The sequence below is a fragment of the Oncorhynchus gorbuscha genome, linkage group LG04 (genome assembly GCF_021184085.1).
Source record: "Oncorhynchus gorbuscha isolate QuinsamMale2020 ecotype Even-year linkage group LG04, OgorEven_v1.0, whole genome shotgun sequence".
Taxonomy (NCBI): Eukaryota; Metazoa; Chordata; class Actinopteri; order Salmoniformes; family Salmonidae; genus Oncorhynchus; species Oncorhynchus gorbuscha.
Genome location: NC_060176.1, coordinates 41345847 through 41359975, shown reverse-complemented (window position 1 = coordinate 41359975; position 14129 = coordinate 41345847). Strand labels below are relative to the sequence as shown.

At 41.1% G+C, this 14129-nt stretch overlaps 1 protein-coding gene across 1 annotated transcript; it reads right to left on the bottom strand.

Moving 5' to 3' along the window:
• Positions 1-1173: 1173 nt before the first annotated feature.
• On the bottom strand, positions 1174-13798 carry rnf180a (ring finger protein 180a). Its single transcript, XM_046345184.1, has 4 exons — positions 13036-13798; positions 2870-3104; positions 1680-1805; positions 1174-1419 (listed from the first exon to the last, which is right to left on the bottom strand). The coding sequence occupies exons 1-4, from the start codon at positions 13618-13620 to the stop codon at positions 1217-1219; spliced, it is 1149 nt and encodes a 382-aa protein (XP_046201140.1). The 5' UTR covers positions 13621-13798; the 3' UTR covers positions 1174-1216.
• Between the last annotated feature and the right edge of the window lie 331 nt (positions 13799-14129).

The window sequence follows — 14129 nt, the reverse complement described above, 5'->3', positions numbered from 1 at the left end:
TATCATAAAAAATATAAATTCATGTTCATCACACATTTGTTAAAGAGATTGTTCCCTAAAATGACAAATACACTATATCCTATGGATAACCAGCAACATTGTTAAGTTTAGCTCTGGATGAGTAAATGATATAGTTTTCTGGTCTCTGACACCCATTTTTTAGTTATCAATAAAACGTGGTAAGTGTGTGATTTTTGTGAAATACTCCTTCCATTGAGACTTTCGTGTTGATATAGAACAAGACAAAAACATCAATGCCTCTCCTAAGGGCCTTAAGAATGCAGGCACCTGTATTTATTATTTATTTTGCCATGAAGAGCTTACGTTATGGCAATTCTTCTGAAAAAAAACAAATGAAAACAAAATCTAAGTAATTTAAAAAGAGGACCAGAACATGTTATATGAATAATCAAGGACTTGGGACCATAAGGGTCTATCTACAAAATGCATTGTTTTGAGATCATTAGTATTTCTCAAGTCCCAGATCTCAGAACTGTTTTGTGATTTCTTCCTCTTTCATGACTCGATAAGTACATAATCTTAAATATTATTATTTTTGATTGACAACCCAGCATTGTGTGACTGGATTGCATATATAACCGTATAGTACCAAGTTAAAAGGTGTTTGCACAGACAGAACTTTCAGATTTTTCATTCTTTCAAAGTAAATTAACTTTAAAATGTTTTTTTTTATCAGACATACCTCAAATGTAAAGGACCACCTAAAGAGCAACCCTACGTGAATAACATTTTTTTTTAACCAAAATGTCAGATAGGTCCCAAGGTCACAAAATTTCCAAACATACTAAAGACTTAGAATCAATCCAGGTACCTTTTTGTGTTTTTGTGTTTCCATTAAACTTGAAACAGTGCCTTAGTGATATTATAGGTTGACTGTTTAGAGATCATGCACTTCTCCAATGCCTCCCATATGGTACCCTCTTTCCTCAATTTAGTAGGGTTCAACTGGAACACTGTTGGTTGTATTCTACCAAGCATATCTCCAATTTGTCTGTAGCTTACTCTGTCTCCTCCTCTCCTCTCATCCATCCATCCATCCATCCATCCATCTATCCGTCCATCCGTCTACCCATCCATCCATCCATCCATCCATCCACCCACCCACCCACCCACCCACCCACCCACCCATCCATCCATCCATCCATCCATCCATCCATCCATCCATCCATCCATCCATCCATCCATCCATCTGACTTTAGAAAGAAGGGAAAAAGAAGTAGCAGAGAAAGCAAAAGATGATGAAGCCGATGACCCAGTTGACAGAATAGATATAGATAATGACCATGTCAATGTCAAAGCGCCAGCCGCGAGAATTGTCCTCAAAGTCCATGGCATCTAGACGGTACCCCCCGTGGGGAAACTGACGTCTGGCTATTGGACTAGCTTGCCTCTGGAAACCTGGAGAAGGGTTGGAATGACAGGGGAAAATCGGGTTATTCCAACTTTCCTTCTGCATCTACATTAATCTTGGAATAGAACGTGTGCAGTAAGTAATAAATAATAATTCTGTAATCATAAAATATTGATTAAAAAACAAATAAATACATTACCATTTGGTCAACTTATCTCTACACCAAGTTTAATTTCCAACTGCAAAAAAATATATAACCAATAAGCTTGCTTAATCAAGTCTATACAGTAGAGTCAATAACCCTCACCTCCAAAAATACGGAAAAGTTTTCTGCAGCTTGGGAGCGGCCATTTTGCACAGCTTGCCTTCTGGAAAGTTTGTTTCCGGGAAAAGTATTCCTTTGGGAAGAACGTCCGTGCTGTGTGGTTCAACTCTACAACACAGACAAAGAACAATAAAAGGCCCTTCATTGGTTTACTATCTCATTCTCTTAGTATCAAACACCATCACTGTTTATCTCTAACTAGTTGGGTAGATTCTGGTCGATATTTTAAAATATTTTCTAATAGTTAAATGCTTTGTATTCATGTGTGATCCATACAGGAATCACCATTTTTGGAGATAAAAGAAGTGTTTGATTTGAAGTCGTTCAAGGCACAGCTACTGCTGTTCCAAGTTTGACCTTGGCTTGGATAATCAGCAGAATAATCCCATTTCAAAACCACGCTGTCCAATCATCCCCAAGCACCCTTAATGGGTATGAGGGTCTCACTAGTTACCCTTAGCGCAAAAAATCAACTGCATTCAATCACCTTGCGCAATCTATCTGCAATTAGTGTGCCACGAGTTAATAGTTTGTACTTGTGACCCATGTGAACGTAGCTCGGCTACATAAGCTTTGCTGTGGCAGGTTTGACCCATTTTGAAACCTGTCCTCGTTCAGTTTATAGCCTTCCATCGTATTCATGTGTTGAAATAGAAGGCTGATTCTGTTGTATTGTCTGGCCAGTGCTGAGCCCAAGGTGTGTAACATTCCCTAGAGGAACTACAGGATCAAAAACACAGATAGTAACGCCTCAGTAATGCACCATGTCCAGATAAGTACGTTTGCCTTGATCGGTTCACGATCTGTACAACACGAATCGTCATAAATGCAGTACAGCTGTTCACATTTGAATTTCATGACAACAAGTCATTCCATTTTGTGGACGACGACAACTGTGGCGTGTGCTCAAGTGAAGTAGTATGTTCCAATTCTCTACAATGATATCCTTTCCTTATCTGTGTCCCTTTGTGACCATTTGATACGTGGAAGTACTGGATGGTTCCTAGCCTTGGTACCAGTCCGTTTAGCTCCTCCACTCCTTGTCCTCCCTGTCGTATGGCTAAACAGACTGGTACCCAGGCTAGATGGTTCCAGCACGGCTCTTTCTACTGCAGTATAGAGCAGTGGTCACCAGAGAGACCAGGAGAAAATGACTTGGATACTGTGCTCACCCGTCTGGAAGAAGACGTGAGTGATGGTAGTCCTGCAGAGTGGGCAAGGGGTGTTGGTTGGGCTGTTCTTAGCCAGGGTACGGAGGCAGGGCTCACAGAAGATGTGGTTACAGGGGTGGCACATGTAGGGGCTGAAGTAAACATCCAGACACACAGCACAGATGAAGCCCTCTCTGTCCCCGGCACTCACATCATCATCCTCCTCACTGCTGCTCGATGGGTTCCCAGTCGAACTCTGCAGAGGCACAGAACACGCCGGCGGAGTTGCTTAGTTATTTCAAAAGAACAGGACAAATGCAGACGGATCAGTTGGGTTTCCTGCGGAACTCTAGGACAGAAAATGGCACAATGACACAACCCATTCAACCCATTCAAGGTTGTAATATAACCCACATAACCTTTTGAACTCTTTATGAATCTCAGATGAGGCTAGCAGTAGCCATTTGTGAGAATGTGTTCTTTTCCCCCTGAGATTCCATTCCATAATGCGTTTTATTCCCCCGATATTCTATTCCAGTAATCTATGTTTGATGTGTGGGCAGGTGTACCGGTGCAGGCCTGATGAAGGGGGGGTGAGTTGAGGGTTTGGTAGATATGAAATAAAATGTTTAAATTAGGTGACGTAAGCCACTGTTTGCAATGATGCTAGGCCTACATAATCTTCCAATATATTATTCTGACAAATGTCAGTTAGTCAAGAATTTTGCCCCTACTGCACATCACAGTGTACAGTATACAGTAGAATAGTGATGAATCAAAGCTTTTATAGAGAGCTGCTTTTGTCCAGTTATTAAAAGTGAAGACAGTCTGAGTCCAATAAGTGAGTTCCATTATTAACTTGGAGATGGGTTTGCATTAACAGGTACTCTAAATCTGGGAAAAGTCTGACACCCCACTGAGCCATTTATAGGCCTGGCACCTAATTTAGGTTTGAACTGGGGCAGTAGAGACAACTATTTTGCTGGGGGGAATGGCTACAGTGGTGCAGATGAGATGTTACATATTTGGTAGAAAATAAGAAGCAGACAGCCCAGTTCTTCAGACACTCTAGGTCAGGGGTTTCAAACCTTTTCACTCAGGCCCCCGCATTGTGGAACACAAAAGCACTGTTCATGACAAAAACTGTTCACACCTCTCTTGTTGGCGGAGAGAAAATGTTGCAGGTTAAAAGCTTATTTAGCGAAATTCTACATTTGAAAAAACAAGCTAAAATGGGCAAGTTGAGTTGTTCTGGACATTTCTGACAAGTTATAAATAGCTCTCTAAGGTGTGCAATGACTGACATAACTAGAGGAAAATGAATGACACACCTTGTGTATTCTACTATTATACCTTTCAAGAGAAAATTGAAAAGTTCAAAGCAAGGCTGCAGACACACACACACACACACACACACACACACACACACACACACACACACACACACACACACACACACACACACACACACACACACACACACACACACACACACACACACACACACACACACACACACACACACACACACACACACACACACACACAGGGTGGAAAGAAGCTCTCCCAGAGCTGAGCAAAAAAATACAGTACAGCCAGCATTCACAAAGACACAGCTAGAATGAGTACAAGATTAATCTTGTCACAGAATACAGCATAACACATACAAAATAACTATCAAAATTACTTCATGTGTACTGGGTCGTTCCATGAAATTGGTGCCTTTTGAGTACCTGTGATACGCCAAATGACCAAGAGTTTGTGGACAACTGCTTGTCGAACATCTCATGTTGGAAGATTAGGCCTGGCTCGCAGTCGGCATTCCAATTCATCCGAAAGGTATTCGATGGGGATGAGGTCAGGGCTCTGTGCAGACCAGTCAAGTTTTTCCACACCGATCTAGACAAACCATTTCTGTATGCATGCTGGTCTAAGGCACTGCATCTCAGTGCAAGAGGCGTCACTACAGTCCCTAGTTTGAATTCAGGGCAGCGCACAATTAGCCCCCCGTCATCCGGGTTTGGCCGGAGTAGGCCGTCATTGTAAATAAGAATTTGTTCTTAACTAACTTGCCTAGTTAAATAAAGGTAAAATAAAAAATGTATTGTGTACGGGACCATTGTCATGCTAAAACAGGAAAGGGACTTCCCCAAACTGTTGCCACAAAGTTGGAAGCACAGAATCACCTAGGATGTCATAGTATGCTGTAGCATTAAGATTTCCCTTCACTGGAATGAAGGGTCTTAGCCCGAACCATGAACAACAGCCCCAGGCTATTATTCCTCCTCCAACAAACATTTTTGCTTGGCACTATGCATTCGGGCAGATAGTGTTCTGGCTTCCGCCAAACCCAGAATCGTCTGTCGGACTGCCAGATGGTTTAGCGTGATTCGCATTTCCACTGCTCCAGAGTCCAATGGCGGCGAGCTTTACACCACCAAGCTGACGCTTGGCATTGCGCATGGTGATCTTAGGCTTGTGTGCGGCTGCTCGGCCATGGAAACCGATTTCATGAAGCTCCCGACTAACAGTTATTGTGCTGACGTGGCTTCCAGAAGCAGTTTGGAACACGGTAGTGAGTGTTGCAACCAAGGACAGACTATTTCTACGCGCTACGTGCTTCAGCACTTGGCGGTCCCGTTCTGTGAACTTGTGTGGCCTACCACTTCGTGGCTGAGCCGTTGTTGCTCCAAGCCATTTCCACTTGAGAATAACAGCACTGACAGTTGACCGGGGCAGCTCTAGCAGGGTAGAAATTTGACGAACTGACTTGTTGGAAAGGTGGCAACGGGTGCTGCTGAAATAGTCGAATCCACTCATTTGAAGGGGTGTCCACATACTTTTGTATATATAGTGTATAATGATAGTAGCCACAACTACAGTGTGTTTTTAATTTAGTGCTCATAAAGTCTGACCCTGTGGACCCACAGTGTATACAGGCCTTTGTTTTATCCCAGTATATATTTTGCCTTGGAGTAATGTCCAACTCAGTACAAAAGTTTAATTTCCACTCACAGCATTCAAACTGGCATCTTCAAATAATGTAGTCATCTAGCCAACTCCATAACTCCATCCATAGCAAGTTACTCGTAACAATGCACAAAACCAATCTCATAATCATATGGCCACAATTATATCAGCTAGGAGAACATTGTATGTGTAATGTGCATGGCAGCTTCTACATATGCTAATTGCCATCATGGCCACAGAGAATGATGTCAGAAACAAAACAACAGCCAGTCACAATCATTCCAGTCCAGCAACGTGACTGTGGATCTGCACCGGCCAATCCAACTGGAATCTGTTCTTTTGTTTGGGTGGTTTTGAAGGGCTCTCTGCCCAAGCGTCATCATGCAGCCAATTCAGATATAACCCCACTTCAACTGCACAGACAATGGCTATTGAGTCAAGCTGGCCGCTGATGGGGCTTGTTTAGAGTCAGCGGGACACCCACACTCACATACACGGGCGCGCACACGCACAGGCCACATGCACACGTACATGCACAGTGGAGGCTCCTGAGGGGAGGACGGCTCATAATAATGTCTGGAGCGGTGCAAATGGAATGGAATCAAATACATTGAAACCATGTGTTTGATACCATTCCACCTATTCCAGCCCCCCCCCCCCCACACACACACAATTAAGGTGCCACCAACTTCCTGTGATGCCCACACATGCACGCAGGCACACACACACATACACGGACATTGATGGGCCTCTCGAGAGTCAATAATCAGCCCACACAGTTACTCAACATGTAATGCAGAGAGAGAGAGAGAGAGAGAGAGCGGGAGAGGTGAGGGAACAATTAACTTTGTTCCACAGCATAGTAAGGGGTTGCCTTTTTTTTGTCAATAAATGCCTCATACACTTTGGGTAAAATGAACTTCATGTACCTACACCACCCGCTTTGTCTACATACAACAAAGCTCCGTCCTTGCTGTGACTTGTTTGGCACAGGGACATGTTGGCTAAAGAAACAAAACCGAAACCTTGTCTATTGAGACACATTGGCTGTTTGCTACAGAGCTGAACCATTTACATACAGTGGGGCAAAAAAGTATTTAGTCAGCCACCAATTGTTCAAGTTCTCCCACTTAAAAAGATGAGAGAGGCCTGTAATTGTCATCATAGGTACACTACAACTATGACAGACAAAATTAGAAAAAAAACTCCAGTAGTCAAATGCTACAGTGTGCAAAAACACACACGGGCAAGTCGTCACACACACTGCACACAGCGCACTGCTTGGTATTTGTGTTAATGACACACTGTTGTAGTAGAGCTAAAGGTTTGTCTACAACAACCCAATGTCCTGAATTGTTCATAGGGTTCATAGCTCTTTCTTTCAGTCAAATGACCTAGTGGCCTCATGGGTGGAATGTTACTAATATTTTTCATGACGTCACAATTAATAAACACTATTTCGAAAAACAATTCCGAAAATCTGGTGTTTCTGTGTCAAACAGTTTTGTTATATTTAAGTCTTCTGTGATGTATATAAAGTGTAATATTGGGATGCAAACTCAAAATGTAATACATTTCAACTCTATATCTGACATGGTAGAGGAGTCTTCTTCTCTTTTTATCACATAACCATCTCTGTGTGGTGTATGCTTTTGTGTCAGAGTAGATTTGTTGAAGACTACCAAGAAACACTGTGTGAATCTGATTTAGACCACTGCAGTAAAAGGTTAACCGGATCAATAAAGTAATTTAAGCTTGTGTGAGAAGCGTTAATGGCCTTTGTATTTAAATGAATCGGATATTTCACTTCCATACAGCTGGTGCTTTATCAGGAAACAAGAAGTGATGGCTTCAAACTGTGGTCAGTCAAAGGAAAAGATACACACAGCCGACTGTCCATACCACGTCACTTCAACACGGAGAATTGGAAAAGGTACATACGTTGATCACTGAGATTCCAACCTATTTTCACCTTCTCAAAAAATTTGGCTGAATTGCACTATGCTTTCAACCATCTAAAAGCACAAGCAAATTCCAATGGGAAATCCTGTCTGATTGTTGGTTGAGTTGTCACCTACAGTAAAACACTGCACTTTCAACCATTCCAAATCACAGCAAAGTTCAAATGGGAATACAATCTTAGCTATTTCGTTTGTTTATACAGCGACGTAATGCATTATCACTGCGCTCCGTCTAATAGCGCAACCAAATGACCTGGATTGCATTAAAGTGCATGGTGCAAGGGATCGAGGTCGTTTGAGATTCTGTGCAGATTCTTTTAGCAATTGTGAAGATTTCCACAGACCTGCGAGCCCGAACATGCACCCTTTCTATGATTACATTAAGACGACGTGTTGGTACAGTAACCTCAAAATGGGGCCATTGATGTGTTACTCGTTTTAAGGTTGAATAAATACTGTTACATTAGTTTGTAAGATAGCCTCAACATAAAGCAATTTACCGTCTTACAAAAGTAATATTCAATTGTATTTGGTTGACAACGCAACCAAATATCAACATTTAATAGAGATGTATCGACTGCTTGGATTGTTAGAGCTGAGCTGCTGGCTTAGTCTGATTCTTTTATTTCGTTAACCTTTATTTTTGGTTGAGATGGAGACGTGAAAGCAACAAATCATTTGTTAACTTGTTGCCAGTTAATTGGCTATTTACCTTATTGCAAATGTGATATTGAATTGCCTTTGGTTGCCAACGCAACCAAATATCAACATTTGAAGGAGAAGATTCTTCTGCTTGGACATCTGTGCTTTAATTCCAGTTTGTCTAGAAATGAATCATTTATATTTGGACTCACGTCTACATTTCAAACACAAATCAAAGTTAAAGAGAAGCACTAAATCAAGTCAAATCCAACTTCAAATGCACTTTAAATACAGTTTGACTTGATTGAATCATATTCTTTAACTTTGGTTTTGGTTTTTAAATACAGTTTGACTTGATTGAATCATATTCTTTAACTTTGGTTTTTGGTTGAGATGGAGACGTGAATCCAACACATGTATTAGTAACTTTTAGATTACATTGGAAATCAAACAAAGTTTGAAACCCTAGGCCTATATGCATTGTCTATTTACAGTTGAAATCCTGGGCCTATATGCATTGTCTATTTACAGTTGAAACCCTGGGCCTATATGTATTGTCTATTTACAGTTGAAATCCTGGGCCTATATGTATTGTATATTTACAGTAGAAACCCTAGGCCTATATGTATTGTCTATTTACAGTTGAAATCCTGGGCCTATATGTATTGTCTATTTACAGTAGAAACCCTAGGCCTATATGTATTGTCTATTTACAGTTGAAATCCTGGGCCTAAATGTATTGTCTATTTACAGTTGAAATCCTGGGCCTATATGCATTGTCTATTTACAGTTGAAATCCTGGGCCTATATGTATTATCTATTTACAGTTGAAATCTATTTACAGTTGAAACCCTAGGCGACTGGGCCTATATGTATTGTATTGTCTATTTACAGTTGAAATTGTCCTGAAACCCTGGGCCTATATGTATTGTCTATTTACAGTTGAAACCCTGGGCCTATATGTATTGTCTATTTACAGTTGAAACCCTGGGCCTATATGTATTGTCTATTTACAGTTGAAACCCTGGGCCTATATGTATTGTCTATTTACAGTTGAAATCCTGGGGGGCCTATATGTATTGTCTATTTACAGTTGAAATCCTGGGCCTATATGTATTGTCTATTTACAGTTGAAACCCTGGGCCTATATGTATTGTCTATTTACAGTTGAAATCCTGGGCCTATGTGTATTGTCTATTTACAGTTGAAACCATAGGCCTATATGTATTGGCTATTTACAGTTGAAACCCTAGGCCTATGTGTATTGTCTATTTACAGTTGAATCCTGGGCCTATATGTATTGTCTATTTACAGTTGAATCCTGGGCCTATATGGCCTAGTTGAAACCCTAGGCCTATATGTATTGTCTATTTACAGTTGAAATCCTGGGCCTATGTGTATTGTCTATTTACAGTTGAAACCCTGGGCCTATGTGTATTGTCTATTTACAGTTGAAACCCTAGGCCTATATGTATTGTCTATTTACAGTTGAAATCCTGGGCCTATAAGTATGGTCTATTTACAGTTGAATCCTGGGCCTATATGTATTGTCTATTTACAGTTGAAACCCTGGGCCTATGTGTATTGTCTATTTACAGTTGAAACCCTGGGCCTATGTGTATTGTCTATTTACAGTTGAATCCTGGGCCTATATGTATTATCTATTTACAGTTGAAACCCTAGGCCTATATGTATTATCTATTTACAGTTGAAACCCTAGGCCTATATGTATTGTCTATTTACAGTTGAAACCCTAGGCCTATATGTATTGTCTATTTACAGTTGAAACCCTAGGCCTATATGTATTGTCTATTTACAGTTGAAACCCTAGGCCTATATGTATTGTCTATTTACAGTTGAAACCCTACCCTATGGCCTATATGTATTGTCTATTTACAGTTGAAATCCTGGGCCTATATGTATTGTCTATTTACAGTTGAAATCCTGGGCCTATATGTATTGTCTATTTACAGTTGAAACCCTGGGCCTATATGTATTGTCTATTTACAGTTGAAATCCTGGGCCTATATGTATTGTCTATTTACAGTTGAAACCCTAGGCCTATATGTATTGTCTATTTACAGTTGAAACCCTAGGCCTATATGTATTGTCTATTTACAGTTGAAACCCTAGGCCTATATGTATTGTCTATTTACAGTTGAAACCCTAGGCCTATATGTATTGTCTATTTACAGTTGAAACCCTAGGCCTATATGTATTGTCTATTTACAGTTGAAACCCTAGGCCTATATGTATTGTCTATTTACAGTTGAAATCCTGGGCCTGGGCCTATATGTATTGTCTATTTACAGTTGAAACCCTGGGCCTATATGTATTGTCTATTTACAGTTGAAACCCTAGGCCTATGTGTATTGTCTATTTACAGTTGAATCCTGGGCCTATATGTATTGTCTATTTACAGTTGAATCCTGGGCCTATATGTATTGTCTATTTACAGTTGAATCCTGGGCCTATATGTATTGTCTATTTACAGTTGAAACCCTGGGCCTATATGTATTGTCTATTTACAGTTGAATTCCTGGGCCTATATGTATTGTCTATTTACAGTTGAAACCCTGGGCCTATATGTATTGTCTATTTACAGTTGAAACCCTGGGCCTATATGTATTGTCTATTTACAGTTGAAATCCTGGGCCTATATGTATTGTCTATTTACAGTTTACTATAGTTGTCTATTTAAGTTGAAATCCTGGGCCTATGTGTATTGTCTATTTACAGTTGAAACCCTGGGCCTATATGTATTGTCTATTTACAGTTGAAACCCTAGGCCTATATGTATTGTCTATTTACAGTTGAAATCCTGGGCCTATATGTATTGTCTATTTACAGTTGAATCCTGGGCCTATATGTATTGTCTATTTACAGTTGAAACCCTGGGCCTATGTGTATTGTCTATTTACAGTTGAAACCCTGGGCCTATGTGTATTGTCTATTTACAGTTGAATCCTGGGCCTATATGTATTATCTATTTACAGTTGAAACCCTAGGCCTATATGTATTGTCTATTTATAGTTGAATCCTGGGCCTATATGTATTGTCTATTTACAGTTGAAACCCTGGGCCTATATGTATTGTCTATTTACAGTTGAATCCTGGGCCTATATGTATTGTCTATTTACAGTTGAAACCCTAGGCCTATATGTATTGTCTATTTACAGTTGAAACCCTAGGCCTATATGTATTGTCTATTTACAGTTGAAACCCTAGGCCTATATGTATTGTCTATTTACAGTTGAAACCCTATGTATTGTCTATTTACATTGTAGGCCTATTTACAGTTGAAACCCTAGGCCTATATGTATTGTCTATTTACAGTTGAAACCCTAGGCCTATATGTATTGTCTATTTACAGTTGAAATCCTGGGCCTATATGCATTGTCTATTTACAGTTGAAAATCCTGGGCCTATATGTATTGTCTATTTACAGTTGAAACCCTGGGCCTATATGTATTGTCTATTTACAGTTTAATCCTGGGCCTATATGTATTATCTATTTACAGTTGAAACCCTAGGCCTATATGTATTGTCTATTTACAGTTGAAACCCTAGGCCTATATGTATTGTCTATTTACAGTTGAAATCCTGGGCCTATATGCATTGTCTATTTACAGTTGAAATCCTGGGCCTATATGTATTGTCTATTTACAGTTGAAACCCTGGGCCTATATGTATTGTCTATTTACAGTTTAATCCTGGGCCTATATGTATTATCTATTTACAGTTGAAACCCTAGGCCTATATGTATTGTCTATTTACAGTTGAAACCCTAGGCCTATATGTATTATCTATTTACAGTTGAAACCCTAGGCCTATATGTATTGTCTATTTACAGATGGATCCTGGGCTAAATTACTTCTCAAATGCTATATAGGCCTAAATCACATCATTTATGATATATGATTGATAAAGTATGGTTACGTTTAATTTGCTCTGTTGAACCTACTCTTTGGAATGACCCATAGCAACAGTGAATATTTTAAGTGGACATTCCTCAACAGTCATTCTCATCATAGCACATTGGTAGTAGTCAGTGACAAATATCAAAGCTGTGCAGGGCTGGGCTATGTTAATACTCTGGATGAGAAACCAAAGCTAGATCAACTCTCCAGTATGAGGTGCTGTCCAGACTATAGTTTGTTTTCTTATCGTGGATATTACGTTGAAGATCTGACATTGTTTCAAAGGTAGAGAGAGATTCAACATATTTTATACAAGGAGTGTCCATGTTGAAAATTAGTTACTGTGATGGCATAATCCTGTGGTTGAAATTGTACCCTCAAAACAACATGTCAATCCTTTTTTCAAATCCAATGTATTTGCCACCTTGATTCCACGTCATAATGAGTTGACAAATGACTTTGAAACAACATTGGTAATAACCAGTTCGTGCCCAGTGGGAGTATATTGTTGAGCAGCAATAGTCTTGTATTAAAGGGGAAGTTCAATATTTTACAACTTAATGTTAGATGGTTCTTCACCCTGAAAGTAGTCTATAGGTCAGGAGAAACTGTAATACATGGTTCAGTTTTTTTTGCAACTGCCACTACTAACTTTAGCCAACGCTAGTTAAAAAACAATTGCGGTCTCTCTCACCTGTCTATTCTCCAGCAGCTGGCTCTGTCTCCATCTCTCTCTCCTCCTCTGCCTCTTCCTCAGACTCTTCACCCTGTTCCTCTCTCTTTTAGTCATCCTCCTATCCATCGCTGCTGGAGCAGGGGACAAGGGCACAGCCGTAGTCAGCGTCTGAGTCACCACCCCTATCACACCACTACCCCCTGCCTCTCCTCCCTCCTCCTCTTCCTCTTCTTCTCCCTCTTCTTCCTCATCCTCTACCTCCTCCAGCTCTAAGCTGCTGTGGGAGAAGAGGCGTGTCCGAGTCCTTCTTCTCGGGGACAATTGGCCAATCCCAATCCCTGGCTCTACCCAGAATGCACCTGGCTCTCTAACCGTGTACATGCCACATCGCGTTTCCGTGATGTCCATCCTTTGCGACAGTCTCCTTGGTGACAGAGTGGAGGTTCTGATTCGGATGGATGGGCGGAGTAGGGTGGGAGAGTTGGAGCCGGAGGCTTGGCGTGGAGACCTGAGTGTGGTGCTAGATTGTTGGTAACTGGCGTGGGGTTGTCCAGGTGATGGTAGTCCTCTCTGCAGTCTCCCCTGACCCTCTGGAGCCTCCATGGTGTTAGTCTGAAGAGGGTTAGAGTTACCGTTTGGAAAGCTTTGTGTCCTGCCCCTCCAGTCCTCTCTGTCCCTGTCCCTGTTTCTATCCCAGTCACTAGCTCTCTCTCTCTCTTGGTCTCTGGTCTCTCTTTCTCTATTTCTCTGGCTGTCTCTTTCTCTGTCCCTGTCCCTCTCATGGTCTCTATTTCTCTCACCTGCACTCTCTTTATCTCTGTCCCTCTCTCTCTCTCTGTTTCTATCTTCTGCAGTTCCTTGTTCTCTGTCCCTCTCCCTATCACAGCCTCTATTCCTCTCTCCTGCTCTCTCTCTGTCCATCTCTCTGTAGTCCTCACTACGAGCCGTTCGATGTGCCTTTCTCCCAGGTAGCGTCGGCCTTGCTATCTGCTCCACCCCGGCTGAGCGAGCCTCGCTCTCTGGTCCACCTGGATCTACGTACCTTAACCGAGGCCTGACCTCTAGACACAGGGCTTCAGCCACACACCCCAGCTCACCATCACTGTCTTCTC